General features: G+C 49.5%; 1 protein-coding gene across 5 annotated transcripts in view; it reads left to right on the top strand.

Annotated features, from left to right (window-relative positions):
- FAM117A (family with sequence similarity 117 member A) overlaps positions 1-24,533 on the top strand; it is a 79,814-nt gene that overhangs the window by 23,827 nt on the left and 31,454 nt on the right. Inside the window, exons 1-2 of one of the 5 annotated variants that reach the window (XM_008271317.4) lie at positions 4,645-4,779; positions 10,452-10,546. The exons of 1 other annotated variant lie outside the window; for it this stretch is intronic. In XM_008271317.4, the coding sequence (XP_008269539.1) occupies positions 10,522-10,546 (25 nt within the window). In that variant the 5' untranslated portion in view covers positions 4,645-4,779; positions 10,452-10,521. Of the gene's footprint in view, positions 1-2,571; positions 2,677-4,523; positions 4,780-10,451; positions 10,547-24,533 lie in introns of those variants that run through there. 3 more of the 5 variants (XM_070060837.1, XM_051824876.2, XM_051824875.2) reach the window with 3 other exon arrangements.

Genomic DNA, 24,533 nt, shown 5'->3' with positions numbered 1-24,533 from the left:
AAGTCCTTGGGCCCCTCCACCCGCATGGGAGACTCAGAGGAAGCTCTGGCTTCAGGTCAGCACAGCTCTGGCCATTGTGGCCAACTGGGGAGTGAACCAGCGGATGGAAAACCTCTCTCTCCCTCTTCTCTCTCTGTTTAACACTGACTTTCAAATAAATACTTTAAAAAAGGTGATTTGGAACTCCCATTCTTGCTGGCCGTTGTGGCATAATCAGAAGCACAGAGCAGAATCCAGGGGGCCGTGGTTGCGGGACTCGAGAGTGCTCTCAGAACTGGAGAGTTCCTCTTGGCTGTGGCAAGCTGGGAGGATGAGGCCTCCCTGCAGATCAGACCCCATCCGCAGGCCTCTGCCCAAACTGCCAGCCTTTGTCCTTGGTAATCCCTCACAATCGTGCAGCTTCTAAGACCCCGAGTCCTCATTTATCTGTGGCAGCTGTGGACATCCCAAGAGCAGGCTGGGATCAGGGGTTTAAGCATCTGCTGTTGGAGCCCCATAAGACAATTAAGTCTCCTGTAGATGAGGAACAATCTATTGATATGCTTGGTATGTGTCATCCTCCATTTTCAATGTTTTTGAGTGCCTGTCTCTGAAAACAGGAACCAGCCTGTTTAAGAACAGCATGTAGCCCAGTGCCACTTCTGCATGCAGGCTTCAAGGCCTGCTGGACTGTGAGCTTCAGGCCTGTCCCTAGATATTATTGTCATCCTTTGGCACCCAGCTCAGTGTCTGGCACACTGGCACATAGTGGTAATTTCAGTAAATTTGTGATGAGTATTAACTAATGATAATGATGTTGACAAGGATGACAGCTGGGACAGAAACAAAGGTTTTTGTGGAAGCTACAAGATGCTTTGTAATGCAAGACATCTCCCTTCGCTGCCCACGGACAGGCTCCTCAAAGCCATGGCTGCCTTCGTTAGAGGAAACAGACAGGGGCTGGTCTTCAGATGGAGTCCTTATCCTTTCATCATGGCCATGCCAGGTTGAAGCTATCAGTGATAGAGAAGGGAATAAGGGCCAGCTGTCTGGGCATGATACCTCGCAAGGAGAGGCCGGGGTTCTCTGCACGCCAGCCTGCTCACTCCTCCAGCTCAGGTCAACTTTAGCGTCTTCTGCCAGCAACTTATCAGGAAAGACCATGACTTTCTGGACGCTGAAGATCCAATTCTTCAGCTGTGCCACCCTCCCTGGCTCTTTCTCCATTCTAGGTCCTGAATTCCTGGTGCTGTGGCTTTGGAATAGGGTTTAAACCTCCTATCCTTGGGACCACCCAGCTTACTCCTCTCTCTGTGGGAACAATTCATCTGTATGATAATGTGTCATTTTTATCTTTAGAGCGAGTCTGGGAGGTTGATGGAGCAGAGGCGATTCTGGCCCAGAAAAGGAAGCTATTTACATAAAACTCCTCCTCTGGGGGCTTTCACCTCCAACACACACTCTACAAGTCAACCCATAAATCTCCTAAGACAGGAAATTTATATGTTTAGCGGCTTGAAAATACTGTAAATTGTCAGGCAACAACAGATTTCAAGAAAGCAGCTAGTTTACCCTGCTGCTCTCAGGTAGGGCCGATGGTGTAGGAGTTGAGAACTGATGGGAAAGTACTTGAATCTGGAGTTAAAAGACCTAGAATGGGGGCTGGCGCTGTGGCGTAGTAGGCTAAGCCTCTGCCTGCAAGCCAGCATATCACATGGGCACTGGTTCATGTCCCAGCTGCTCCACTTCTGATCCAGCTCTCTGCTGTGGCCTGGGAAAGCAGTAGAAGATGGCTCAAGTGCTTGGGCCCCTGCACCCATGTTGGAGACCCGGAAGAAGCTTCTGTCTTTGGATCAGCCCAGCTCCGGCCATTTGGGAAGTGAACAGGCAGATAGATAGACCTTTCTGTCTCTGTAACTCTACCTCTCAAATAAATAAATAAATTTTTTTTTTTTTTTTTTAAAAAGACCTGGAGGCCGGCGCCGCGGCTCACTAGGCTAATCCTCGCCTAGCGGCGCCGGCACACCGGGTTCTAGTCCCGGTCGGGGCACCAGATTCTGTCCCGGTTGCCCCTCTTCCAGGCTAGCTCTCTGCTGTGGCCAGGGAGTGCAGTGGAGGATGGCCCAGGTGCTTGGGCCCTGCACCCCATGGGAGACCAGGAAAAGCACCTGGCTCCTGGCTCCTGCCATCAGATCAGCGCGGTGTGCCGGCCGCGGCGGCCATTGGAGGGTGAACCAACGGCAAAAGGAAGACCTTTCTCTCTGTCTCTCACTGTCCACTCTGCCTGTAAAAAAAAAAAAAAAAAAAAAAAAACCTGGAATATAAACCTGGAATATAATTCTTGGGTCTGCCATTTACCAACTAGGTAATCCTGGGCAACCCATCTAACTTTTTTGACTTAACCTTCTGTTGAATGAGGGCATGTTTATATCTTAAATGTCTGTTGTGAGAATTAAATGAGGTGGTGTATGTGAAAGCTGTATAGCACCACACAAATGTTCATTTTAATATCTAGTCAGATTTGCATCTTTGGAGATTCTTCATGTAAAATACACATAGTAATACTTCTGTGTTTCTGGTGACGTTTCACAGGTACAGAGTTCTGGAGCTCAGCTCTAGAGTCAGGCTGTCTGGTCAGTCATGGAAATGGTGTTTCTCTCTGAAGCCTCAGTGGGAAGGAGAGGATCCATCTTGCAGGTGTGATTGGGAGCATTAAATGAGATCGTTATTCACAGTGCTTACCCTGGACCTGTCATGTCGAAAGGAACTCAGTATCTCAGTTGTTACCATTATTGATTAATGAAGATGTGCAGCAGAGTGGCCCAATAACATGCGATGGAGATCTGAGCTAGTGTCCCACCTCTTAGGACTTCAGCTTCCATATTTATACCCTCAAAACAATTTGTTTTTCTTCTTCCAGATTGTCATGAGGATTTTTTTTAAGTGTATGAAAACTTTGATCTGGTTAAACTTGAAGAAGAACATACATGCCAGATTAATTTAAACACTGAATTTAGTTCATAAGGATTGAGCTTTTATCACTGTATCAGTTCATGCCTATGGAAAAGGAGTACGGCATTCTTTCAGTCACTTAGGCAGAATTCAAACATCAGATCTTGAAGTAAATCCCTTCAAACCTGCATACATCCTTTGCCAAGAAAACCCCTCCTCAGGATGTTCCACTGCCTCAATTCTGTGTATGTAGGCTGGTTTCTTTGTTAATTTCCACTTTGGTTATTATGTGCTTTCAATATTTAATACCTGGATGACCTCTCCTTGCCTCACAGGATGCTCCCAAGATTACCTTCTTTCCTCTGATTAGTTAGTGTGGCTTCAGGGAATACCTTCCTTTTAACATTAAACTGGGCAAAAACCAAAATAGAAGGATAAATCTGTAGCAAGATCAAAAATAGAATTTCTAGCTAAATATAAACCTAGAGGGAATTGTCCAATTATTTGGATGGTCCCTTATCGCAGACAATCCAGAATTGATTGACTTGTACTTTTTCCATATATAGAATAAAACCGCTAATGAATGCCAAGAGTAATATTTTTTCTTTAGAAGAAGATAATTTTCAATGCTGTCTTAAATGCTGTTGTCTTTCCCACATATATTATAGCATGTGATTTTTCACAACTACATGCATTCTCTTTGGGGATCATCCAGTCTCATTTTGAGTTGTTGATCAGAGAGCATTGAACTGGGAAGACCAGGATTTGCTAACAGAATTGCTCTGAAACTTGGGCAGGTTTCTCAGTCACTTGCTTCCTTCCACTCTGCCGAGCTAGAATTGGAATGGATGGCTCTGCTCTTTTTCAGAGTCCCAATTTAAGTCACAAGCTAACAGCTGTGTATTTTTTTTTTTTTTAATGTTGGACTGACACCAACTAGGGACTGGGAAATGTGGAGAAAGACAAATGTGGGTGTCACATGACGCAAAGTAGCCATTAAGAGCACGAATATAATGCAAATTGCATGCAAATTATACGCAAACTTTGCAATAATTTGTAGACTTAGTTTTGGAGCTTGCAATTAGCACTGAGATCCTATGAGGATTTAAAACTAATGTTTTTTGAAATTATTGATTTTTTCCTATGTTGCCGGGACTCAACTGCATAAAGTTTGATACTCCTCCCTAGCCTTCACCCCATAATCACTCATTTCACTAGTGTTTGACTGCAATCTACACACGGTCTCGTCCCCAACTTAGCTTGACGTCACGTGACATCACATTTGCATACTACCTGGGACTGGGTGTGACGCTCCTCCTTTCTGTGTCTTCTCATTGGCGGCGCTAGAGAACCAGCCCTCTTCCGGACGGACCAATCAACGGCCTCACGGATGGAGACAAGCAGACGGGGGTGGGGCGGGGGTGGGGTCTTGACTTGGATCGCTAGGCACAGCGACCAATCATCCTTGGGAAAGGGGAGAGCAAGCCTTGAATTGGTTGGGAGGGGGGTCCTGGGGTTCCATAGGCCAATGAGAGTTCTGAGCTGAGGGGGCCGGTCTCCGCCCCGTAGGGCAGATAAGCAGCGGCCGCGGGGGTTGGGGGGCTGTGTGGGACTCGCTATAGGACCGAGGCGGGCGGGCGGCCGGGAGGGCGATGGCGGGGGCCGCAGCGGGCGGCAGAGGCGGAGGTGCCTGGGGGCCCGGGCGCGGAGGTGCCGGGGGGCTCCGGCGGGGTTGCTCTCCTCCAGTCCCCGCTGGCTCCCCCCGGGCTGGGCTGCAGCCGCTCAGGGCCACGGTCCCCTTCCAGCTGCAGCAGCCGCACCAGCGCCGGGACGGGGGTGGCCGCGCAGGTGAGCCGGGCCTGGAGCGGGTGCTGGGGGAGGAGCCGTTGGGGGAGGGGGGTGCGCGTGCAGAGGGGGAGGGGTGCGGCGAGAAGTGTGAGTGGGGAAGTGGACGGGGGCAAGAAAAGAGAAAGGGGAGCGCGTGAGAGCGAGGAGCCGTGAACGTGGAGTGAGTGCACCGCCGGGACAGGGTACAGCGAGTCGGGGTCCGGAGGTGAGGTGAGGGCCCTCGTAGAAGGAGGCTGGCTTTGGGGGCGTAACCGAAAAGTGGGTAGAGGTATCGTATGCGGTAAGTGGAAGCTGCAGGGGGTGGGAGCGAGGCGTGAAGAGGAGCGGCGCGTGGTGGGGGCGCCCTGTGCCGAGGGCTGGTCCTGGGAGCGCGCAGCCGGTGGGCGCTTGACGCCCGCACGGGGAGGGGGAGGGGCACGGAGCGGAGCCCGGCGGAGCCATGTGTTACTTCTCCAGCTGGAGTTTGGCCCCAGCATCTCTGCACCGCGCTGGAGTTCCTTTCTCCGCCACTTCACGTGCGCTTCCCTTTAGCTACCTCCTGGAGCCGGTCTCATCGCAGCCGGTCGGAGTAAGTTAGTTTAACGGCTTTTCCTGCCGTGCAAACTCTCAGCTCCCGATTCCCTACATTCCTCTCGGTGTGGCCCAGAAGTTGCACGTTCCCAGCTCATTGACCTGCTTAATATGGCTGTCTCATTCCAGCCATCGCTTGAGTCTCTGTGTGTATAGGAGCTGGGCAGTTTGCCCCCTGCCTTATCCTCCTCCCCTCATCAAGGCTGTTTTGTCCTGGGCATTGCCAGCCAACGTGGCAGTGGGGTGAGGGCTTGAATCAAGTACGCTGTGACAAATACCCCACTTTCTGAACAGCAGCTTGATGTGGTGGGTGTGGGGAAGCGGGGGAGGAGCACGCCTAGCCTTGCTTTCACACCCAGAGCTGTGATGGTTCCCACAAAAGCAGGCACTTAGGAACGGGGAAAAAGGAACCTACTTGCATGAGGAGGTTGGCAGTAAGTTGAAAGTGAGGCTTGCATTTGATTCACACCAGATGTGAAAAGATCATTGCACACTTCCAAAGCCTGAGTCTGTACCAAATGTACAGAAGTCATGGTCCCTGCCATCTTAATGGTTAGTGACAGTCTCTGAACCAGAGTCGCTTGAGCTCTTGGTGATGACTAAGCTTAGCTGCTACACAGCCCTCTCCTGCAAGTGTAGTTGCTGCCGTGCCTTGCTAGGTGGGAATGGGATTAAGCAGGTCTCAGAGTTAGCAAACCCCCCAAGCCTGCCCAGACCTCACAGCGGCATCACATCCTGGAACACAGAAACTTGGTCAAATCTGGGAACAAGATGGTGACCAAGTAGTAGAAGCATGTATAGAACCCAGTGGTGTAGAGCAAGGCAGACTTGGGCCCATCACAGGCTGTAGAGCAAACCACAAGACTACAGACCTGTCGGTTTTGTTTGGGCTTCCTTAAAACCCAGGAAAGCCAGTGGAACCACAAACATCAGAACCTTAGTTATTTTTGGTAGACACCAACAGAATGCCTGCCTGTGCAGTAGCTGGAAATTGATTAGCGATCCTCTTTCAATAGCAGTTATTTTGTGTCTCCTACAAAGCCAATACATGTTCAAATGCTAGTGGATGCTGTGGAAGGAGGAAGAATGTAGATTTGGAAGCTTGGGCTTTTTACATGGCCTATTCCTTTTGTGGAGGTGGAGGAGGCTAGAGCTGGGCATGACTTGTCAGGTGATTTAGGGCGGGGATGGTAAACTCTGGCTTATGGATTGGATTGATCCATTATTTCTCCACCTGTTAATATGCATTTACCTGAGGATTTAAAATATGGCAGGAGAGAGAAAAAATAGAAGAGTAGCCTGCACCTGTGGACTTCTTTGTGACCAGAAATTAGAGAAATGTACCTGGCCTTTGGTTTGGGGGTGGGCAGGACACACCTGGTCTTAGATTGAGATCATCTCCATTCCTTGGCCTTGAGAAGCTGCAGGGGTGGTTTCCTCCAGGCCAGTGGGGTATATGGGGCAGAGGGAAACCCCTTGTAGTTGCACACCCATAAGAGACTGACATTAGGATAAAGAATGCATGGGTTTTGAGCCCAGGTTCTGTTATTTACTAACTGTGTGGCTTGGAGAATGTTGCTTAGATCTGTGCCTCAGTTTCCTCCTCTTAGGTAATAGCTACATCCTAAAAATCAAATGAGTTAATCCATAGAAAGTGGGTAGAGCAGTGCCTGGCACGTAGGAGGTGCTATAAACAGTGTTTGCTTTTGCTTGTATTGCTGTTACTCCCTCCCCTGAGCCGAGGTGAGAGCACTGTTGGCCAGGACCCACTGCCTTTTCAGGCTTCAAAGAGCAAACCCAGATTGGTCTGAAACCAGTACTGCAGGTTTCAGAATTTCAGGGCCTCCTCTTGCATTTTTATTCCCTCATCTTTTAAAATGAGCTTTCTAAACAGTTCTCTGCAGGCCAACTGTTTAAGAAGGCATGTGAGCTGGGACAGGGTTTCAGGAACAAGTGTGTGTCATCACCATTTCTCTTTCCCATCTCAAAGTGACGTGACCTCAGGGCTGTGTGGTTGTGTCCCTTCTGCACACCTGCTGTGCTCTTGACAAGCTACGTTAGACCTTGTAAAGAGGATTCTGGTGTAAAGAGTGGGGTTGACCTTCTGTGATCATTAATCCGTAAGGGATGTCCTCATAAAATGAGCAGTGGCTTCATTTTTATGAGCCTGCACTAGGACTAAGGAAGGCTGGAGAGTGGGGAGAACAATGCAGGCTAACTCCAAGAAAGCTGAGAACAACCAGTGGGTGGTAGAAACCCAGGATAAAGTTCTTGTGGCGGTTCCCCCTTAAATTAAATTCTCTTTTGTGTCTTAGGTCAATTAGAGGCTGCTAACTTTTATGTTCTTCCAGGACCACTGATGATGGAGCAAGCAGGACTCAGAGGTGAATTATGGGGTCTCTATCCCGTCTAGTGCCTCTGTCTCTGCGTCCCTAGAATGAAGATCGTGTTTAATCAAGCTCTGCAGGTCATTCCTCCAGTGGACCGGCTCTGCCGGAGCCGGCCAGCTGCTGCCTCAGAGCCTCCTTACCCACCAGAATCTTGTTAAATAAGATGTTAGCAATTGTGGCCTGCAGGCCATACCTGGCCATCTGTCTGTTCCTGTAAATAACTTCTAAAAAATGTTTATTTTCATCTACTTGAAAGAGTGGCAGAGGGAGAGAGAGATCTTCCATCTGCTGATTTACTCCCCAGATTCCTGCAGTAGCCAGGGCTGGGCCAGGCTGAAGCCAAGAGCCATGAAGTCTATCTCAGTTTTCCAGGTGGGTGGCAGGGCCCCAAGCACTTGAGCCATCATCAGCTGCCTCCCAGGATTCATTAGCAGGAAGCTGGATGAGAAGTGGAGCAGCTGGGACTGGAAATCCGCACTGCGATATGAGGTGTGGGCATCCCAAGTGGTCGTTTAACTTGCTGTGCCACAGCGCCTGACCCTGTAAATAAAGTTTTATTGGAACAGAGCCACACTTCTTTGTTTAGATATTATGCATGGCTGCTTTCATGCAGTCAGTGGCAGAGCTGAGTAGTTGTGGTAGAGATGGCATGGCCCACACCAGGTGCCTCTTTACAGGAAAGTTTGCCCACTCTTGTCTTAAACATCGCACCTGTCCATTATTGCTAAACAAAGATCATCAGTTCAACTGTTTGTGATGTACACCTCTGCAGAAAATCAAGAGAGTAAAGGAAACTAACGAGCTCGAATCCCCCCTCTTACTTAAAGGGAAAAGGAAGGGAGCCATCTGCTTCCAGTCAGCTTCCTGATCTTTGTGGAAGATCGCGTGTGAATCCAGAATGCCCACGTGACCTTTGTCGGGTGAACTGTGTTCAGTAGACATCAGCTAATTTGTTTTTTTTATTTATTTATTTATTTATTTATTTATTTTTTTGACAGGCAGAGTGGACAGTGAGAGAGAGAGACAGAGAGAAAGGTCTTCCTTTGCCGTTGGTTCACCCTCCAATGGCCGCCACGGCTGGTGCGCTGCGGCCAGCGCACCGCGCTGATCCGATGGCAGGAGCCAGGAGCCAGGTGCTTTTCCTGGTCTCCCATGGGGTGCAGGGCCCAAGCACTTGGGCCATCCTCCACTGCACTCCCTGGCCACAGCAGAGAGCTGGCCTGGAAGAGGGGCAACCGGGACAGAATCCGGTGCCCCAACCGGGACTAGAACCCGGTGGACATCAGCTAATTTGAATTTACGTGAAAGCTTAACTGTTAGGCAAATTTGCTCCCCCTCCCCTTGCATCCCTCCTCTCTCGCAGCCTAACTACCCACAACTGCAGTCAGCGCATTTTAAAATCAGATGGGAATTTCTTGAGGCTTATCTCCTGTTTTGAATTTTTCCCATCACCTTTCTTTTTTCTGAACAGATCGTTGAGAGCTGGCAGTAGTCGCGGTTGCTCTAACACACTGGCTTCCTCACAGGGACAGAGGAAGGTTGGTTTGTACAAGTGGCGGTTAGGTTCCCAGGATGGCTGTTTCTTGAGTATAAGGCAGCATTGTTATTAGCAGTGCTATTGGTAATTATTAAACTCCTGTCCTTCAGTGCTTTGAAGCCTAGTCCTGGCGGCATGGGTGTTCAGATCAGTATGGAATCGCATGAAGGAACCTGGAGATCCCGAGAAAGCCCTCATCAAGCTGGCCCTTCTGGCCCTTGGTGCCAGCAACAGCCCGGGCATGAGACCAGACATGAACCTTGCCGTGCCAAGGAGCCATCTTGCTGCAGTGAGGCAAGGGGGTGCGGTTAAAATCCTTCTAAGAGCACCAGTTCTCCTAAACCCATGATTGAGGCACCTGTTTGGGAAGCGTTAGAGCACCAGGCACTTTCTAGGCCGGCACCACTAACTGTTGCTCTTGCCAGCTTTGCCAGTACTAGGCACGCGGTCAGCAAAACGCCCTGCTGGAACATCTGACTCTTAAATGTTACCGTCATTGATGACGTCCTTGACTTTGGGGGCTGTGTCGTCTACCTGCCTGTGTCTCTGGCACCCAGGGGAGTGTACAGCTGGTGTTCTTCAGTGTTTCGGATAGCAGAGGGTTAGACTTGTGTGGTATGGGGAGTTCCTCACTTACAGAATGTAGACTAAGAGATGTCACACCGCTTGAGGTCAGTGAGGAGGGGGTGAGAGCAGCAGTGGGGCGTGCTGGTACGAGGACGTTGTTCTCTGTTTCCAGACGTAAATCAGCCTCCAGAAAATTGGAGGCAGGATTGCAAAACTTTTATAGTGATGGTGTTAATTTGAGCGTTGCCAAAGTGGTTGATGTGGCCTTTCAAAGCCAGAAGAACACTAGCCCTGCGCTTTGTGCTAAGTGCAGTTTACGTGGAGTTCTGTGATGGGCACCAGGGCCATACGCCTTGATCTCAGTGAGGCTCTTAGAAATGGAGCCGCCACCTCCTGATCATTCCAGGTCCCCCGTAGAGGTGTTCTCTAGGGAGCGACATATTCCAGGGGCAGGTCTGGTTTTAGAGTTCTCAGTGACATTATCACCTAGGTCAGATGCGATTTGACCCTAACTCAGGAGCGCTAACTAAACTTAGCTGGGCTTGCTTTTTACTCTGTGGGAGCCCTCGGAAGGGGCTGAAAGGGAAAACTTTGTGTTTCCATCCCAGTAGGTGGATGCCCATTGGCAAGTAAATTTCATGACAGTGGATTTTGTCCCTCGCCCGTGTAGAAGAGGGAATGGAGAAGCACGAACGCCAGCAAGGTACGGGTGGGAAATGCGGTCACCACCCCTCCTCCTTGCCTGGGTTGACTCTTCACAGAGGATTCCATTATTTGGTTTGCAGGGTATGAATTAACCAAACATTAGCCAAATCTATTCACACTGTTATGTCCGAAACAAATCCTGATCTCAGAGAGGAAAGAGTTTTGGATGATATTTGAAATTTATAAATTATCTGTGCTCCAGTTCCTCTCCAGTCGCGTGGAGCTTGTGAAGGGACTGTTGTTCCTGGGAACAGCTGTCTGGTGGAAGATTCTGGGACAGCTGGCTGCTGACACTCAGGCCTCCAGCTCATGGTCCCCACTGAACCTCCTGGTTTTGAAAACTCTTCCTGGAACCCGGCTTTCCCCTCGGGGTTGCTTCAAAACTGAATGCTCAGCTTTGGAATCTTTTAAATGCTTATCCTCAGGCCCCAATAAGCCTCAATTGACTTTAACTGTGTGGGAGCAACACAGCCAATCAAGGGTGGTTTTAATGAACTTAAAAGAATGCTATCAAAGTATTTCATAACAGGAAAACTGCAAGTCCAGCCCTGGGGGACCTGGAACTGCAGTCTGGGCCGTGCACAGCCACTTACCCTGCCCTGCTCAGGCTCCTAGGCCTGTGGCCGTGCTCACAAGCCCCAGACAGCTGACACTGGCATGGACGGAGTGCCCTGGACACAGCCCGGCCTACACGTTAGCAGTTCCCTCTTCCAGCTGCACAATAAACAGGGTGGAGGTTGGGGGAGGCCTGGGAAGATTCTGATTGCCCTGAAGCAGCCGGGCTGTGGTCAGAAGTTGGGGAGTTGTCTCTTAGACGCTGTCTGGAATGGGACTTCCTAGAGAATGGGAAAGCAAAGTTCTAAGTTCGGGATGCCTGTTCTCTGACCCTGAGCTCCCTATCCTGGAAACGGCAGTTGACTTTTTAATTTTTAAAAAATATTTATATATTATTTATTTGAAAAGTAGAGTTACAGAGTGAGAGGTATTTCCCATCTGCTGGTTCACTCCCCCAAATGGCTGCAATTGCTAAGTTGAGCTGATCTGAAACCAGGAGCCAGGAGCTTCTTCCGGGTCTCCCACATGCATGCAGGGGCCCAAGGACATGAGCCATCTTTTGCTGCCTTCTCAGGCACATTAGCAGGGAGCTGGATCAGAAGTGGAGCAGCTGGGACTTGAACGGGCACCCTTATGGGATGCCTGTGCTGCAGGCAGCAACTTTACCCACTATGCCACAGCACTGACCCTGTGGTTGACTTTTTCAGGGGAAAAAGTTGTTAGGGCCAACCAAGTCTACCTCCACCTCTGCCATTTGAATCCTTTGTCTTATCCTAAATGAAGATATGCAGGATAGTATTGAGGTACTACCTCCTTGTGGACCAAAAATAGGACTAAATATACATCTCTAAGAGCAGGTGGCTATCATCTGCACATGAGTGAAATATGATTTCAAGGGGCCAGTGCTGTGGTGTAGTGGGTAAAGCCACCACCTGCAATGCCTGCATCCTGCGTGGATGCTGGTTTGAGTCATTACTGCTCCACTTCCCATCCAGCTCCCTGCTGTGGCCTGGGAAAGCAGTGGAAGATGGCCCAAGTCCTTGGGCCCTGCACTTGCTTGGGAGATCTGGAAGAAGCTCCAGGCTTTTGGCTTCAGACTGGCCCAACTCCAGCTGTTGCAGCCATTTGGGGAGTGAACCAGCAAATGGATGACCTCTCTCTCTGCCTCTGTCTCTGTAACTCTGCCTTTCAAATAAATAAATAAATCTTTTAAAAATACATATATATATATATGTAAGTTGGAGGAGGCATAGCATGCAGGAATATTCAGTGTTTGATGTGGTTAATTAGAGAGCTACTGGGATGTTTACAGTAGGCTTTTTTTGTTTGTTTTTTAAATTGACCAATATATTGTTCTCCCTCAGATTAAGTTTTTCCTTTCCCTTCCCTTTCAAAATTGACATTGTAGCCTTGTCTGGTCAGCTGTGTTCCTTAATTACATCAAACCTCTTCAGTCCTTTTTGCCCTATCCTGGAAATTGTGTGCCTGCCCTTTTAAGAGGTAAGCACCTCATGTTTCAAGTTCAAGTGCAATGGAACTCACCCTGCAGCTTGAACAGATTTGAGTGTTTTTGCAGAGGGAGGGCCAAGGCAGACGGGAGTGTCATGCTCAATAAATACTTGCTGGATTGAGTTGCTGGAAAGGCAGTGGGGTGGGGAGAGTGAGCCACGCCTCCCCCAGGCTCACTGGTAATGGTCTTTACCGCTGCTGGTCTCACACACTGTCCCCCTCTGTAATACTTCTCTTCAGCCACTTGCAAGGCAAACCCCCCCAAAGTGTTAATGTTCCCTCTTTAAATCACTGGTCTGCTATTCATCCTGGTCATTGGGCTTGAAGCCCAGCTGGTGGCAAAGACGTGGCATTTCCATGGATGTCATTGCTAGGCCTGTAGGTTCTCTTCCTAACACGCTTAAAGCCAGAGAGTGAGCTTGGACAGCTACCAGTTTGATCCATGGAAACAGCCAGTGTGTAGGATTTTGTTACAATTTTGTTAAAAAGGCAGACTACCTGGCTTTTTTTTTTTTTAAATTAATTAATTTGAAAGGTAGAGTGTGTGTGGTGGGGAGAGAGAGAAAGAAAGCACAAGCAAGAGCTATCTCCCAGCCAAAATCTACTGGTTTGCTTTTCAAATGGTTGCAAAAGCCAAGACTGGGCCAGGTTGAAGCCAGGAACTAGAAATTTCCCACGTGGGTGGCCGGGGCCCAAGTAATGGGGCCATCATCCACTGCCTTCCTAGTAACATCAGCAGGAAGCTGGATCAGAAGTGGAGCAGCCGGGATGTGAACTGGCACTCTTGTAAGGGGTGCCGGCATCATAAGAGGTGGTTTAACCCACTGTGTCACGACAACGTTCTTGACTTTATGTGTAGAAGTAGATAGGGGTGAGAAGCCAAGGAGACTGGTGAATACTAGATGTCTCTTTATTCCAGATAAATTTGTACCAACTTCCTAGTAGTGCTATACTGCAGTGCAAGGAAAAGCAGGAGACTCTGAATCAGAGGCCAGTGTTGTGGAGCGGCGAGTTCAGCTGCTGCTTGCGACATCACTGGCATTCCACGTGGGAGTGCTGGTTCCAGTTCTGGCTGCTCCACTTCAATCCAGCTCCCTGGGAAGGCAGCGGGTGATGGCCTGAGTACTTGGGCCCCTGCCACCCGTGTGGAAGACCAAGGCTCTTAGTTTCAGCCTGGCCCACACTGGCTGTTGCAGCCATTTAGGGAGTAAACCAGAGGACAGAAGATCGATCTCTCTCTCTTTCTCTTGCGGCCATTTAGGGAGTAAACCAGAGGACAGAAAATACATCTCTCTGTCACTCTGCTTTGCAAATAAATAAATCTTTAAAAATCAATCTTAGGGCTAGCCCTGTGGCATAGCATGAATGCCAGCATCCCCTATGGGTGCTGGTTTGAATCCCTGGTGCTCTGATCCTGGTCCAGCTTCTCTGCTAATGCCCCTGGGAAAGCAGTGGAAGGTGGCCCAAGTGCTTGGGCCTCTGCACCCACACAGAAGACCCAGAACAAGCTCCTGGCTCCTGACTTCCGTCTGGCTGGCTTCTCCAGCCATTTGAGGAATGAACCAGTGGATGGAAAACCTCTCTCTTTCTCTCCTCTTTCTCTCCTCTCTCTGTAACTTTGCCTTTCAACTAAAATAAATCTTTTTTAAAAAATCAATTTGAACCACTGACTTTCCCAGGCCAGGAACCAGCACTGTCTGTTGGCCCTAGGGCGACATCTGAGAGGTGTGATCAGATTGAGAGCCTTCTCTCCCAAGCCAGATATCATCCGACCACCCCAGGTACTGCTGTCTCTCCGGCACTACCAAGTGGGGTGTGCAGAAAGAGATGTTCATTATATTTCCCAAGCCCTGGGCACTCACACCATCATCCATGTCTCCTGACTAAGGTTGTATTCTGCAGTGGCTTCTTATAAACCCACCTGGCTGGGCGTTACAGAGTGAAATGTGAGTAAGCCAAGAGGCAGCTTTTTGTTTCTCTGTCTGTCTGAAGATTTATTTTATTCATTTGAATGGCACAGTTACACAGAAAGGGAGAAGGAGAGATCTTCATCTGCTGGTTCAAATCCCAAATGGCTACAATGGCCAGGGCCAGCAGCTTCTTCCGGGTCTCCCATGCAGGTGCAGGGGCCCAAGCACTTAGGCCATCTTTTACTGCTTTCCCAGGCCATAGCAGAGAGCTGGATTGGAAGTGGAGCAGCTGGGACTTGAACCAGTGCCCATATGGGATGCCGGCACCTAAAGGCGGCAGCCTTACCCACTGTGCCACAGCACGGCCCCAGGTTTCTTTTGCTCCCTTGTCTCTCCTACCCCTTGTCTCCCACCCATGTCTCCTCCTCACTACCCTCCCTGCTCCCTTCCATTTGGAAGTCTTCTGTGCACACAGCTTAGAGAGAACCGGGGCTGGTAACACGAGCACTCCCTGCTTCATGGCTATGGGCTGGCAGAAAACCTGCCACACAGCCCCTGTTTGGGGATTGTCTCTAACTTGTGCCCATCAGATATGCCATATGGGCTGGGGGAGGGGCAGGGGTAGGGGAGGAGAGCATTTGGAATGATAAAGGGGATGCATCCAGAGGGCTTTTACAACATTGCAGTCTGGATTTAGAGACTTGTGGGGCAGGAGGCTGGGTGAGCCTCCTCCCTGGGGGACCTTAGTGCTGAGAGCAGCACCTGCACTTCTCATTGGAACTAATAATCCTGGGTGGTTCTGAGCTCATGGAAGGATGCTGCCCACAGAGAGTCTGTGAACCCTAACTCTGGAAGGTCCCTGGATTCACCTGTGTTTTTTGGGGGAAATGAGAATATAGATAGCCTTCCTTCTGACAGTATACCCACTTGTTTAATCCTTCAGTTCTTATGGTGGGTACTCAAGTTTTCTCTCTTGTCCTCATGTTTGGCTGGGGCAGGTGGCACTTCCTTGTTTTTGCAGATAAGGAAACTGAGGCCCAGAACAAAGTAATTTGCCCAAGACTATCTGGCTAATATGGCTCTTTTGCTTTATTAAGCAAAGCATTCTTCTCATTCGTGGATGGAAAATCGGTTTTGAATTTATTTTGAACGATTTATTTATTCACTGGGGCCGGCACTGTGGCATAGAGGGTAGGGCCTATGCCTGCAGTGCCGGCATCCCATATGGGCGCTGGTTCGAGTCCGGGCTGCTCTACCTCCAATCCAGCTCTCTGCTGTGACGTGGGAAAGCAGTAGAAGATGGCCCAAGTCCTTGGGCCCCTGCGCCTCAGTGGGAGACCCGGAGGACACTCCTGGCTTCAGATTGGCCCAGCTCCGGCTGTTGAGGCCAATTGGGGAGTAAACCAGCAGATGGAAGACCTCTCTCTGTTACTTTCTCTCACTCTCTGCCTTTCCTTCTGTCTCTGTGTAACTCTTTCAAATAAATACATAAATACATAAATAAATATTTTTTGGAAAATATTTGGAAAAATATTTGGAAAAAAATATTTATTCATTTGAAAGGCATAGTGACAGAGAGGGAGAGATTGACCTTCTATCCACTGGTTCACTCCTGAAATGCCCACAATAGCCATGTTGGGCCAGGCTGAAGTCAGGAAGTACATAAGGATCTCTGCATGGGTGGCAGAAACCCAAATACTTAGCCATTATTCACTTCCTTCCAAGGCGCATTAGCAGGAAGCTAGATTGGAAGCAACAAGCAGCCAGGACTACAACCAGGTATTCTGATAGGGCATACAGCATCCCATGTGGCGGCTTAACATGCCACCACTGGTCCCCTCCCTGACTTAATGCCCCTCCAGCACGCCCCCAGCCTTTGCTCCCCTTCTGTTTGTGGATTTGTATTCCAGGAACAAAGATTTATTAAACTGACTCACTGAGACTTGGAAAACGGGCTACAGAGTCTGCTTGTTGCTGTAGCACCTGGAGTAACCGTTCACACCACAGGCACTCACTTGCTGCAGACAATTAGATGATGGTTACTCTGTTATTACGTGTATGATGTGGTGCTAGTGTTTGAAGTATGCAATTTCCATATTCAGTGAGTAGCTAACCAGGAGCAGACAGGGCACAGGCGGCCGACTTGTGTTCCTGCCTTTTGGGGTCATGGTTACAGAGACTTGCTAGGATGAAGCTTACAGGAAAGGGTGTCACCTTATTGTGACTTTGTGAAACCGTATAAGCACCTGGGAATAAATGTGGGTGGCACATTCCTGGAGCAGGCTGTAGGTACAAGTGGCATTGTGCCACAATAACAACTTACTCCTCCGTGTGGAGGAGCCCCTGGTGCACACCCCTGCTTCTGATGGGAAGGAAGCCTGGGCCACATGATCGGCTTGAGCAGGTCTCCCTCTCTAGCTGTGGGGTAACTGGGGGCGGAGTCATTATAGACAGAAGTGCCCGGTAAGGGGGCTCACAGGGACAAATTCCAAGAGAAAGCTCCATCCAGGGGCTTGGCGTCATGGAGAATTTCCTGGCCTGCTTCTCAGAGGTTATCCAACCCTCCTAGGAGGGATATGAGGAGCTCTTTCCTGCAAACCAGATTTCCTATAGAATTCTTTAATGTTCTACTAGCCATAAACTTACATTGAATACCTCTGTCCTAGGTAAACTTTGCAGCTTCTTAAAGTACAATCCTATTACAACAAGTACTGCAGAAACACTTGTGTATAACAAAGCTGTTTCCATTGCTTTGTGGTGTTGTGTGTGTGTGTGTGTGTGTGTGTGTGTTAAAAAAAAAATAACTAAAAAAAAGTAACTAACAGTCTTATGTAACAAGAACTTTTTCTGGTCCCTGTCCATGTAATAGTTCATCTCTACAGCAGAACACTTAAGTGCTTGCCGTTTGTATTGTGGGCGGGGAGCAGGGAGTCGAGCTGTGGAACCTTCACTCAACCGCAGCCTCCCCTTGCTTTCTCCTGGCCGCCAGCCTCCCACCCTCCGATAGCTCCTTGTTCTTGTCAAACAGAACGCCACACAGAAACCCAACGAAGGACAGTGTAAGGGTACATGAGGAAGTTCAGGTAAAACAGATTTCACTTTTTAAAAAATCTTTATTTATTTTGTAAGTCAGAGTTAAAGAGGGAGAGACAGATCTTCTATCCACTGGTTTACTCCCCAAGATGGCCACAATGCCCGGAGCGTCTTCCAGGTCTCCCGTGTGAGTGGCAGGGTCCAAACACTTGGGCCATCTTCCACTGCTTTTCCCAGACCATTAGCAGGGAGCTGGATCAGAAGTGGAGTAGCTGGGACATGAATCGGTGCCCATATGGGATGCTGGTGCCGCAGGCAGTGGCTTAACCTGTGCTACAACGCTGGCCCCAACAGATTTCAAAAATCTATTTTGGTGGGAAAAATATTTTGAAATCTATGCATAGTTTTTTCATAATACTTATTTGGCACAAACTTCTGGAAAACCCCTTGGGGGTATATGTGTGCGTGTGTTTGTATGTCTTGAGTAGGAACCTGCTGGTTTCATTGTGTGCAAGAGTGTGTGTAAGAAGTGCCAAATGAGGCAATGCTAGGAGGGAAATTGAAGGAAGGCTGGGTGGGTGATCTGGGTACTATTATTCTTGCATCTACAAAATTGAAATGATTCCCAAATAAATTGTTCAAGGAAGGAATATGCGCTTGACTAGTTTGTACCAGAAATTCTTTAGAGTGTTAGTTTTCTTCTACACCTTATAACATCTCTCATTTCCCCCATTCAACAGATGGAACAGTTGACACCCAGAGAAGTTACACGACTCGTCTGAGTTGATGTAGTGCATTGGGGCAGAGGCAGGATTTGGGCCGGTACCGACGATTGTAGTAGGCCACCTCTCAGGAGACCGCAGCTTGTCCTCACTGCAGGAGCCAGATGAGGTTGGCATGAGATGCTGAGAGTGGCTTGGGTGCCTGCTGCCGTGTGTCCGAGCCCAGCCTATGCCCCACACTGACCCAACAGTGGAGTCGGCGGGGCTGCAGGAGTCTGGCAACGCTGAGCGTGTTCAGGATGGCCAGATACCATCCAGGGACATCTGCCTCCTTCCTCTAAGAAGCACTCTGCTCGTCACACAACTCTTCATGAGACTGCAGGGAGCCATGGACTAATCCTCCTTCTTGTTTGTATGGTAGAGGGCTGAGGGGGAGAAGTGGACTTGGCAGGGTCATGAGCCTGGGCCAGCCAGCCAGCTCTCCTCTGCTGTGTTCAGGTTGGTTGCTGGTGCCTGTGCCTTACAAGTTCATGGGTGTTTCCACTTGCCACCGAGAGAGGATCAGGAGCTAAAACCTCAGGTACAAAGGAACGGCTGGCTTTGAGTCAGTGAAACCTTCTCCAAGCACTGGGCCCAGAGAGGGCTGGCTCTGGCGATCCCTGCTGGGCAGGGGTCAGGCTCAGCGAGCCATCCGTGTCCTGGCCCCTCGCCTCTTGCACCAAACCACGTGTTCTGCATCTATCTCTGTCCCTGGAAGGCCTTCGAATAATTCTTGTCATTTTTGCCTCCTGAGGTGTCCCCACTAGCTGCCAGAGTTGGGATAAGTGAGTCTTACTCTGCTTCTTAACAGAAAAGCAGTTTTCTGAAAATTTTTCATCCTGTATGGGAAACACCTTCCTGCAGCTCCTGTGGACTTAATCCTTACTGTGGTTAAAGTCTTTGGAGGATTTTTTTCCATGGGCCCAGCCAGTTATAGGAAATAAATTTGTGAGTATTCACTGTGCTATTACCCCAGCTTGTATGTTAATGACAGTTTGTCCTTCGGCAGTTATCAAGTTCTGTAGGGGCTGGGGTTTAAGGCAGCAGTTATAAGACACTGCTGGGGATACCCACATCCCATATCAGAGAGCCTGGGTTTGAGTCCCAGCTCTGCCTCAGATTCGTGCTTCCTGCCAGTGCACAGCCTGGGAGGAAGCAGGTGGTGGCTTAAGCAGTTAGGTCCTTGCCACCCTTGTGGGAAACCCACATCAAGTTCTGGGCTCATGGCTTTGGTCCAGCCCATCCCCAGTTACTGTGGGCACCTGGGTGGTGAACTAGGCAATGGGGGAATCTCTCTCTCTGCCTCTATGCCTTTCCAAAAAAAAAAAAAAAAAAAAAAGGATGAAGTGGAAAAGGGTATAGACTATCCCTACCATACCATTCCCTGATACCCTCCTTGTATAGTCTCTCTCTGTCCTCCACTGTTCTGGGTCAGTCCTCCCCCAAGGTAAGTGAGGGGTAGGTGGCAGCCAGAATCGGGGCATCATGCCAGAGGATGTAGAAACGAGGCTTCCTGTGGGTTGTCTGAAGCCTGGTGCTGCAGCTGCTGTGGAAACAGCAGTGCTGTCTGTCTGGACAGGGCTGTGACACTGAGTTTTACCTCCAGTTCATGAAGGCTTGGATGGAACCTATTGGTAATTAACATCCCGAACCATCTTCCTAGGTCACAAGCTCCACCTCTTGCTTCTGGAAGATAAGCCTTTTTTTTTTTTTTTTTTGACAGGCAGAGTGGACAGTGAGAGAGAGAGAGAAAGGTCTTCCTTTTGCCATTGGTTCACCCTCCAATGGCCGCCGTGGCCAGCGCGCTGTGGCCGGCGCACCGCACTGATCCAAAGGCAGGAGCCAGGTGCTTCTGCTGGTCTCCCATGTGGTGCAGGGCCCAAGGACTTGGGCCATCCTCCACTGCACTCCCTGGCCACAGCAGAGAGCTGGCCTGGAAGAGGGGCAACCGGGACAGAATCTGGCGCCCCGACTGGGACTAGAACCCGGTGTGCCGGCGCCGCAAGGCGGAAGATTAACCTAGTGAGCTGCAGCCGGCAAGATAAGCCTTTTTTTTTAAATTTATTTTTATTTATTTATTTTTATTTATTTTTATTTTTTGACAGGCAGAGTGGACAGTGAGAGAGAGACAGAGAAAGGTCTTCCTTTTACCATTGGTTCACCCTCCAATGGCCACCGCGGCCGGCACGCTGCAGCTGGCGCACCACTCTGATCCGATGGCAGGAGCCAGGTGCTTCTCCTGGTCTCCCATGGGGTGCAGGGCCCAAGGACTTGGGCCATCCTCCACTGCACTCCCTGGCCACAGCAGAGAGCTGGCCTGGAAGAGGAACAACCGGGACAGAACCGGCGCCTCAAGGTGGAGGATTAGCCTAGTGAGCCGCAGCGCCAGCCCAAAATAAGCCTTTTTTAAACCTGATTTTTGTAAAAGAAAGTGACAGTCCTGTTCAGCAGCTCCTGATTTCAGAGCAGAGCCAAAGCCTCCAGTGCTGTGTGTGACCAGGCCCTACTCTGCCTCTCAGAGCCCATGGGAGAGGTGATGTGATAGGCAGCCTCCTGTTAGGAAGCCCTTGGTGGTCTTGGACCCGTATTGAAGGTGGGAATCACCTTCCCAGGGTGATAGCCTCAGGGCAGTTACTGGAGGGGCTGGCTCATCTTGCATTATAGACTGTTTACTTTTGAGTCTCCCTAAGGAAATGTTAACAGCTAGCAAGACCAGGGCTCCAGAGCAGGGGCCGCTCTGGAATGTGGCCCAGCACACTTCAGGGTTTTTCCACAGCTAGGGCACAGCATAGGGAATTTGCCACTATTGGAGATCAGTCCCAGAATGTCAGAGCCCAGTGAGGCAGTCACTGGGTGGGATGGTGTCTTAGCTGTCACTTGGAGCTGGGGAGTGAGCTGGAGCGAGGAGTTGGAGGTAACCAGAGAAGGCTTCCTGCACATGGGACAGGTGGTTCACACGGGCTCTCCGGGTGTGAGACAGGAGAGTAACCATGACAGCGTGTTAGACTCTGAAGGTGAGAAGATTCGGTGCCTGGCACCCATCCTGGCCCCAAGGAAGCTAAGTTAGTGGTTGTGCCTTGTACATGCCCTCTCCTCCTAGCCTGTAGCCCAGAGCACAGTGACTCAGGGTTAAAAGGAGAGGCAGATAATGGGAGAGGCCAACCTGGTGAGGTGTAGCAAGTGAGCAGACCTGCCTTCTGGGCCTGAGGCCTGCTCAGCGCTCAGGCGGGGCTTGCCAGTCACGTGACCACACCTCGTGCCTGTGGCTAGCCACAGGTAAATTGAGCACTATTTATATTCTCCTGTTTGGGGAAGGGATGGGCAGAGATCATCCGGGAGACCATCACACAGCTGTCTGGTGAGCCTCGCGAGGCAGCTCGTCCTGTGACTTTGTGCCTCTTTTCTCCTCCCTAACTTGCTCCACAGAATTGCTCTGCCTCTGAGATCTCAGTTGCGCCTAATTGGTCAGTGGCCATCTCTTATTTACCCTTTAGCACTTGGGGATTTCTAGAACTGGAGGAGGCCTGGACTTGCCTGAGGCAACCTCCTACTTTCAGGAGGTAGCTGTTGAGATCCCCAGTGCGGGGCAAACTCTGTAAACTCCTCCCCTCATTCAGTTCTGGTCAGCAGCTTCCTTCCTTCATCCATCTAGACTCTCCTACACTTATTTTTTTTTTTTTTCCTGAGAAAGAATGGACTCACATCTGCTGGTTCATTCCCCAGGTGCCCACAACAGCCAGGGCTGCTGCGCTGGGCTGAAGCTGGGACACCCAGTGCAGGTCTTCCACTTGGGTGGCAGGAGCCTAACCACTTAGCCATCACTGCTGCCTTCTGGGGTCTGCACTGGCAAGAAACTGGAGTCAGCAGCCAGAGCTTGGCATCAAGCCAAGTACGCCGAGGTGTGACATGGCAGCTTACTGCTAGGCTGAACACCTGCCCTAGACTCCACTATTCTAACTAAAACCTTTTTTAGCATCCTTCATTTTTGTACCCACCTAGAAGACTATTGGTAAGTTTTTTTTTAAAGATTTATTTATTTGAAAGTCAGACTTACACTGAGAGAGGAGAGGCAGAGAGAGAAGAGAGGTCTTCCATCCACTGGTTTACTCCCCAAATGACTGCAACTGCTGGAGCTGTGCTGATTCGAAGCGAGGAGCCAAGAGTTTCTTCCGGGTCTCTCACATGGGTGCAGGGGCTCAAGGACTTGGGCCATCTTCTACTGCTTTCCCAGGCTATAGCAGAGAACTGGATTTGAAGTGGAGCAGCTGGGACTCGAACTGGCGCCCATATGGGATGCCAGTACTGAGGGCAGCAGCTTTACCCGCTATGCCACAGTGCTGGCCCTATTGATAAGTTTTAATTCATTTCATCTGCACTCTGGGCTCCAGCCACCATCCCTGTAGCCAATTTTACTCCTCTTCCCTGGAATCTCACTGCCTTCTGCATTCGTTTAAAGAGCAGTATTCATAATGATAAGTGGCTGCCCAGGAGCCACATGGCTGGATGTATCTGAAGTTATAGCCAAATCGTATTTGAAGGGCAGAGTTACAGAGAAGAGACAGAGAAAGAAAGAGATGTGTTCCTTCAGCAGGTGGACTCCCCAAATGACCACAGTGGCGGGGGCTGGGCCAGGCTGAAGCCAGAAGCTTGGAATTCTGTTCAGGTCTCCCACATGGGTGGCAGGGGCCTAAGTACTTGGGCCACCTCCCACTGCCTTCCCAAGCACATTAGCAAGGAGCTGGATTGGAAATGGAGCATCTGGGACTAGAACTGGCCCTTATACCGGATACCGGCGTCAGTGATAGCTTAACCTCCTGTGTCACAACATTGGCCCCTAAAGTTTTATTTTTATTTGCAAGGGAGAATGACAGAGGGAGAAAAAGAGATCTTCTGTCTACTGGTTCATTTCCCAAATGGTCACAGTAGTCAGGCAGGAGCCAGGAACTCCATCTTGTGAGTGGCAGGACCCAAGCACTTGGGCCATCTTCCTCTGCTTTAGCAGGAAGCTGGATCAGGCGGAGCAGCCGGGACTCCATCCAGTGCTTACATGAGATGGCCAAATCCTAGGTGGCATCTTAACCCACCATCACAACATGGGCCCTGATATTGGCACTTCTTAATGTCTCCTTCACTTAGTAGCTTTTTTAAAAAAGATTTTTATTTATTTATTTGAGAGGTAAGCTACAGACAGTGAGAGGGAGAGACAGAGAGGTCTTCGTTCCATTGGTTCACTCCCCAAATGGCCGTAACGTCCAGAGCTGTGCCGATCAGGAGCCAGGTGCTTCTTCCTGGTCTCTGATGTGAGTGCAGGGGCCCAAGCACTTAGGCCATCTCTACTGCTTTCCCAGGCCACACCAGAGAGCTGGACTGGAAGAGGAGCAGCTAGGATTAGAAGCAGTGTTCATATGGGATGCGGGTGCCGCAGGCAGAGGATTAAGCTGTGCCACGGCGCTGGCCCCGACACTTAGTATCTTTATTGTGGCTTGCATTGACTTACATCTTCTTGACAACATCCATTCCTTGCCTCATTCATGGTTTCATTTCTTCTTGTCCACCTTCTCTTTCCCCAAGTTAGAAGTCCACAGCAGTGACCCAGTTGAATTTGGCTACAACCTGCCAAGACTGCAATGCTAAAGGAGTTAGGTCTTGCTGTGAAATAAACTGAATTCCCAAATTAAGTCCCTTTTTTTCCCTTGGCAACTTTATTTTGGAAAACTGTCAAATCTACAAAGAAGTTGTACACACAGTGCATACCCATTTATATTTCGCCTAGATTCATTAGTAACTTTTTGCCCCAATCATCTCTCTTCTCTCCTATGTGTCTAGATAGATCTATATATGTGCTTTTTTTGGGTGAAACATTTGAAAGTAAGTTGTAAATAATTGTGACACTTCACATTTTGTATCAGTGGCATCTCCTGAGAGTAAGGACATTCTTCTACATAGCAATAATATCATCGTTATATCTAAGGAAACTAACTACAATTGCATATGGTCTAGAAGCTAGTCCATTTTCAGATTTCCCCTTTGGCCCCTTTGTTTTAGATATAAGACCCAATCAAAGTTCTCATCCAGTCATTCAGTTACATCTTTTAGTTTAGTTTTATTTTTTATTTTTTGACAGGCAGAGTTAGACAGAAAGGTCTTCCTTCCATTGGTTCACCCCGCAAATGGTCGCTAAGGCTGGCGCGCTACACTGATCTGAAGCCAGGAGCCA

Source organism: Oryctolagus cuniculus, chromosome 17 (assembly GCF_964237555.1).
Source record: "Oryctolagus cuniculus chromosome 17, mOryCun1.1, whole genome shotgun sequence".
In the NCBI taxonomy this organism is placed as follows: domain Eukaryota; kingdom Metazoa; phylum Chordata; class Mammalia; order Lagomorpha; family Leporidae; genus Oryctolagus; species Oryctolagus cuniculus.
This window is presented reverse-complemented; position numbering and strand designations above follow the sequence as displayed.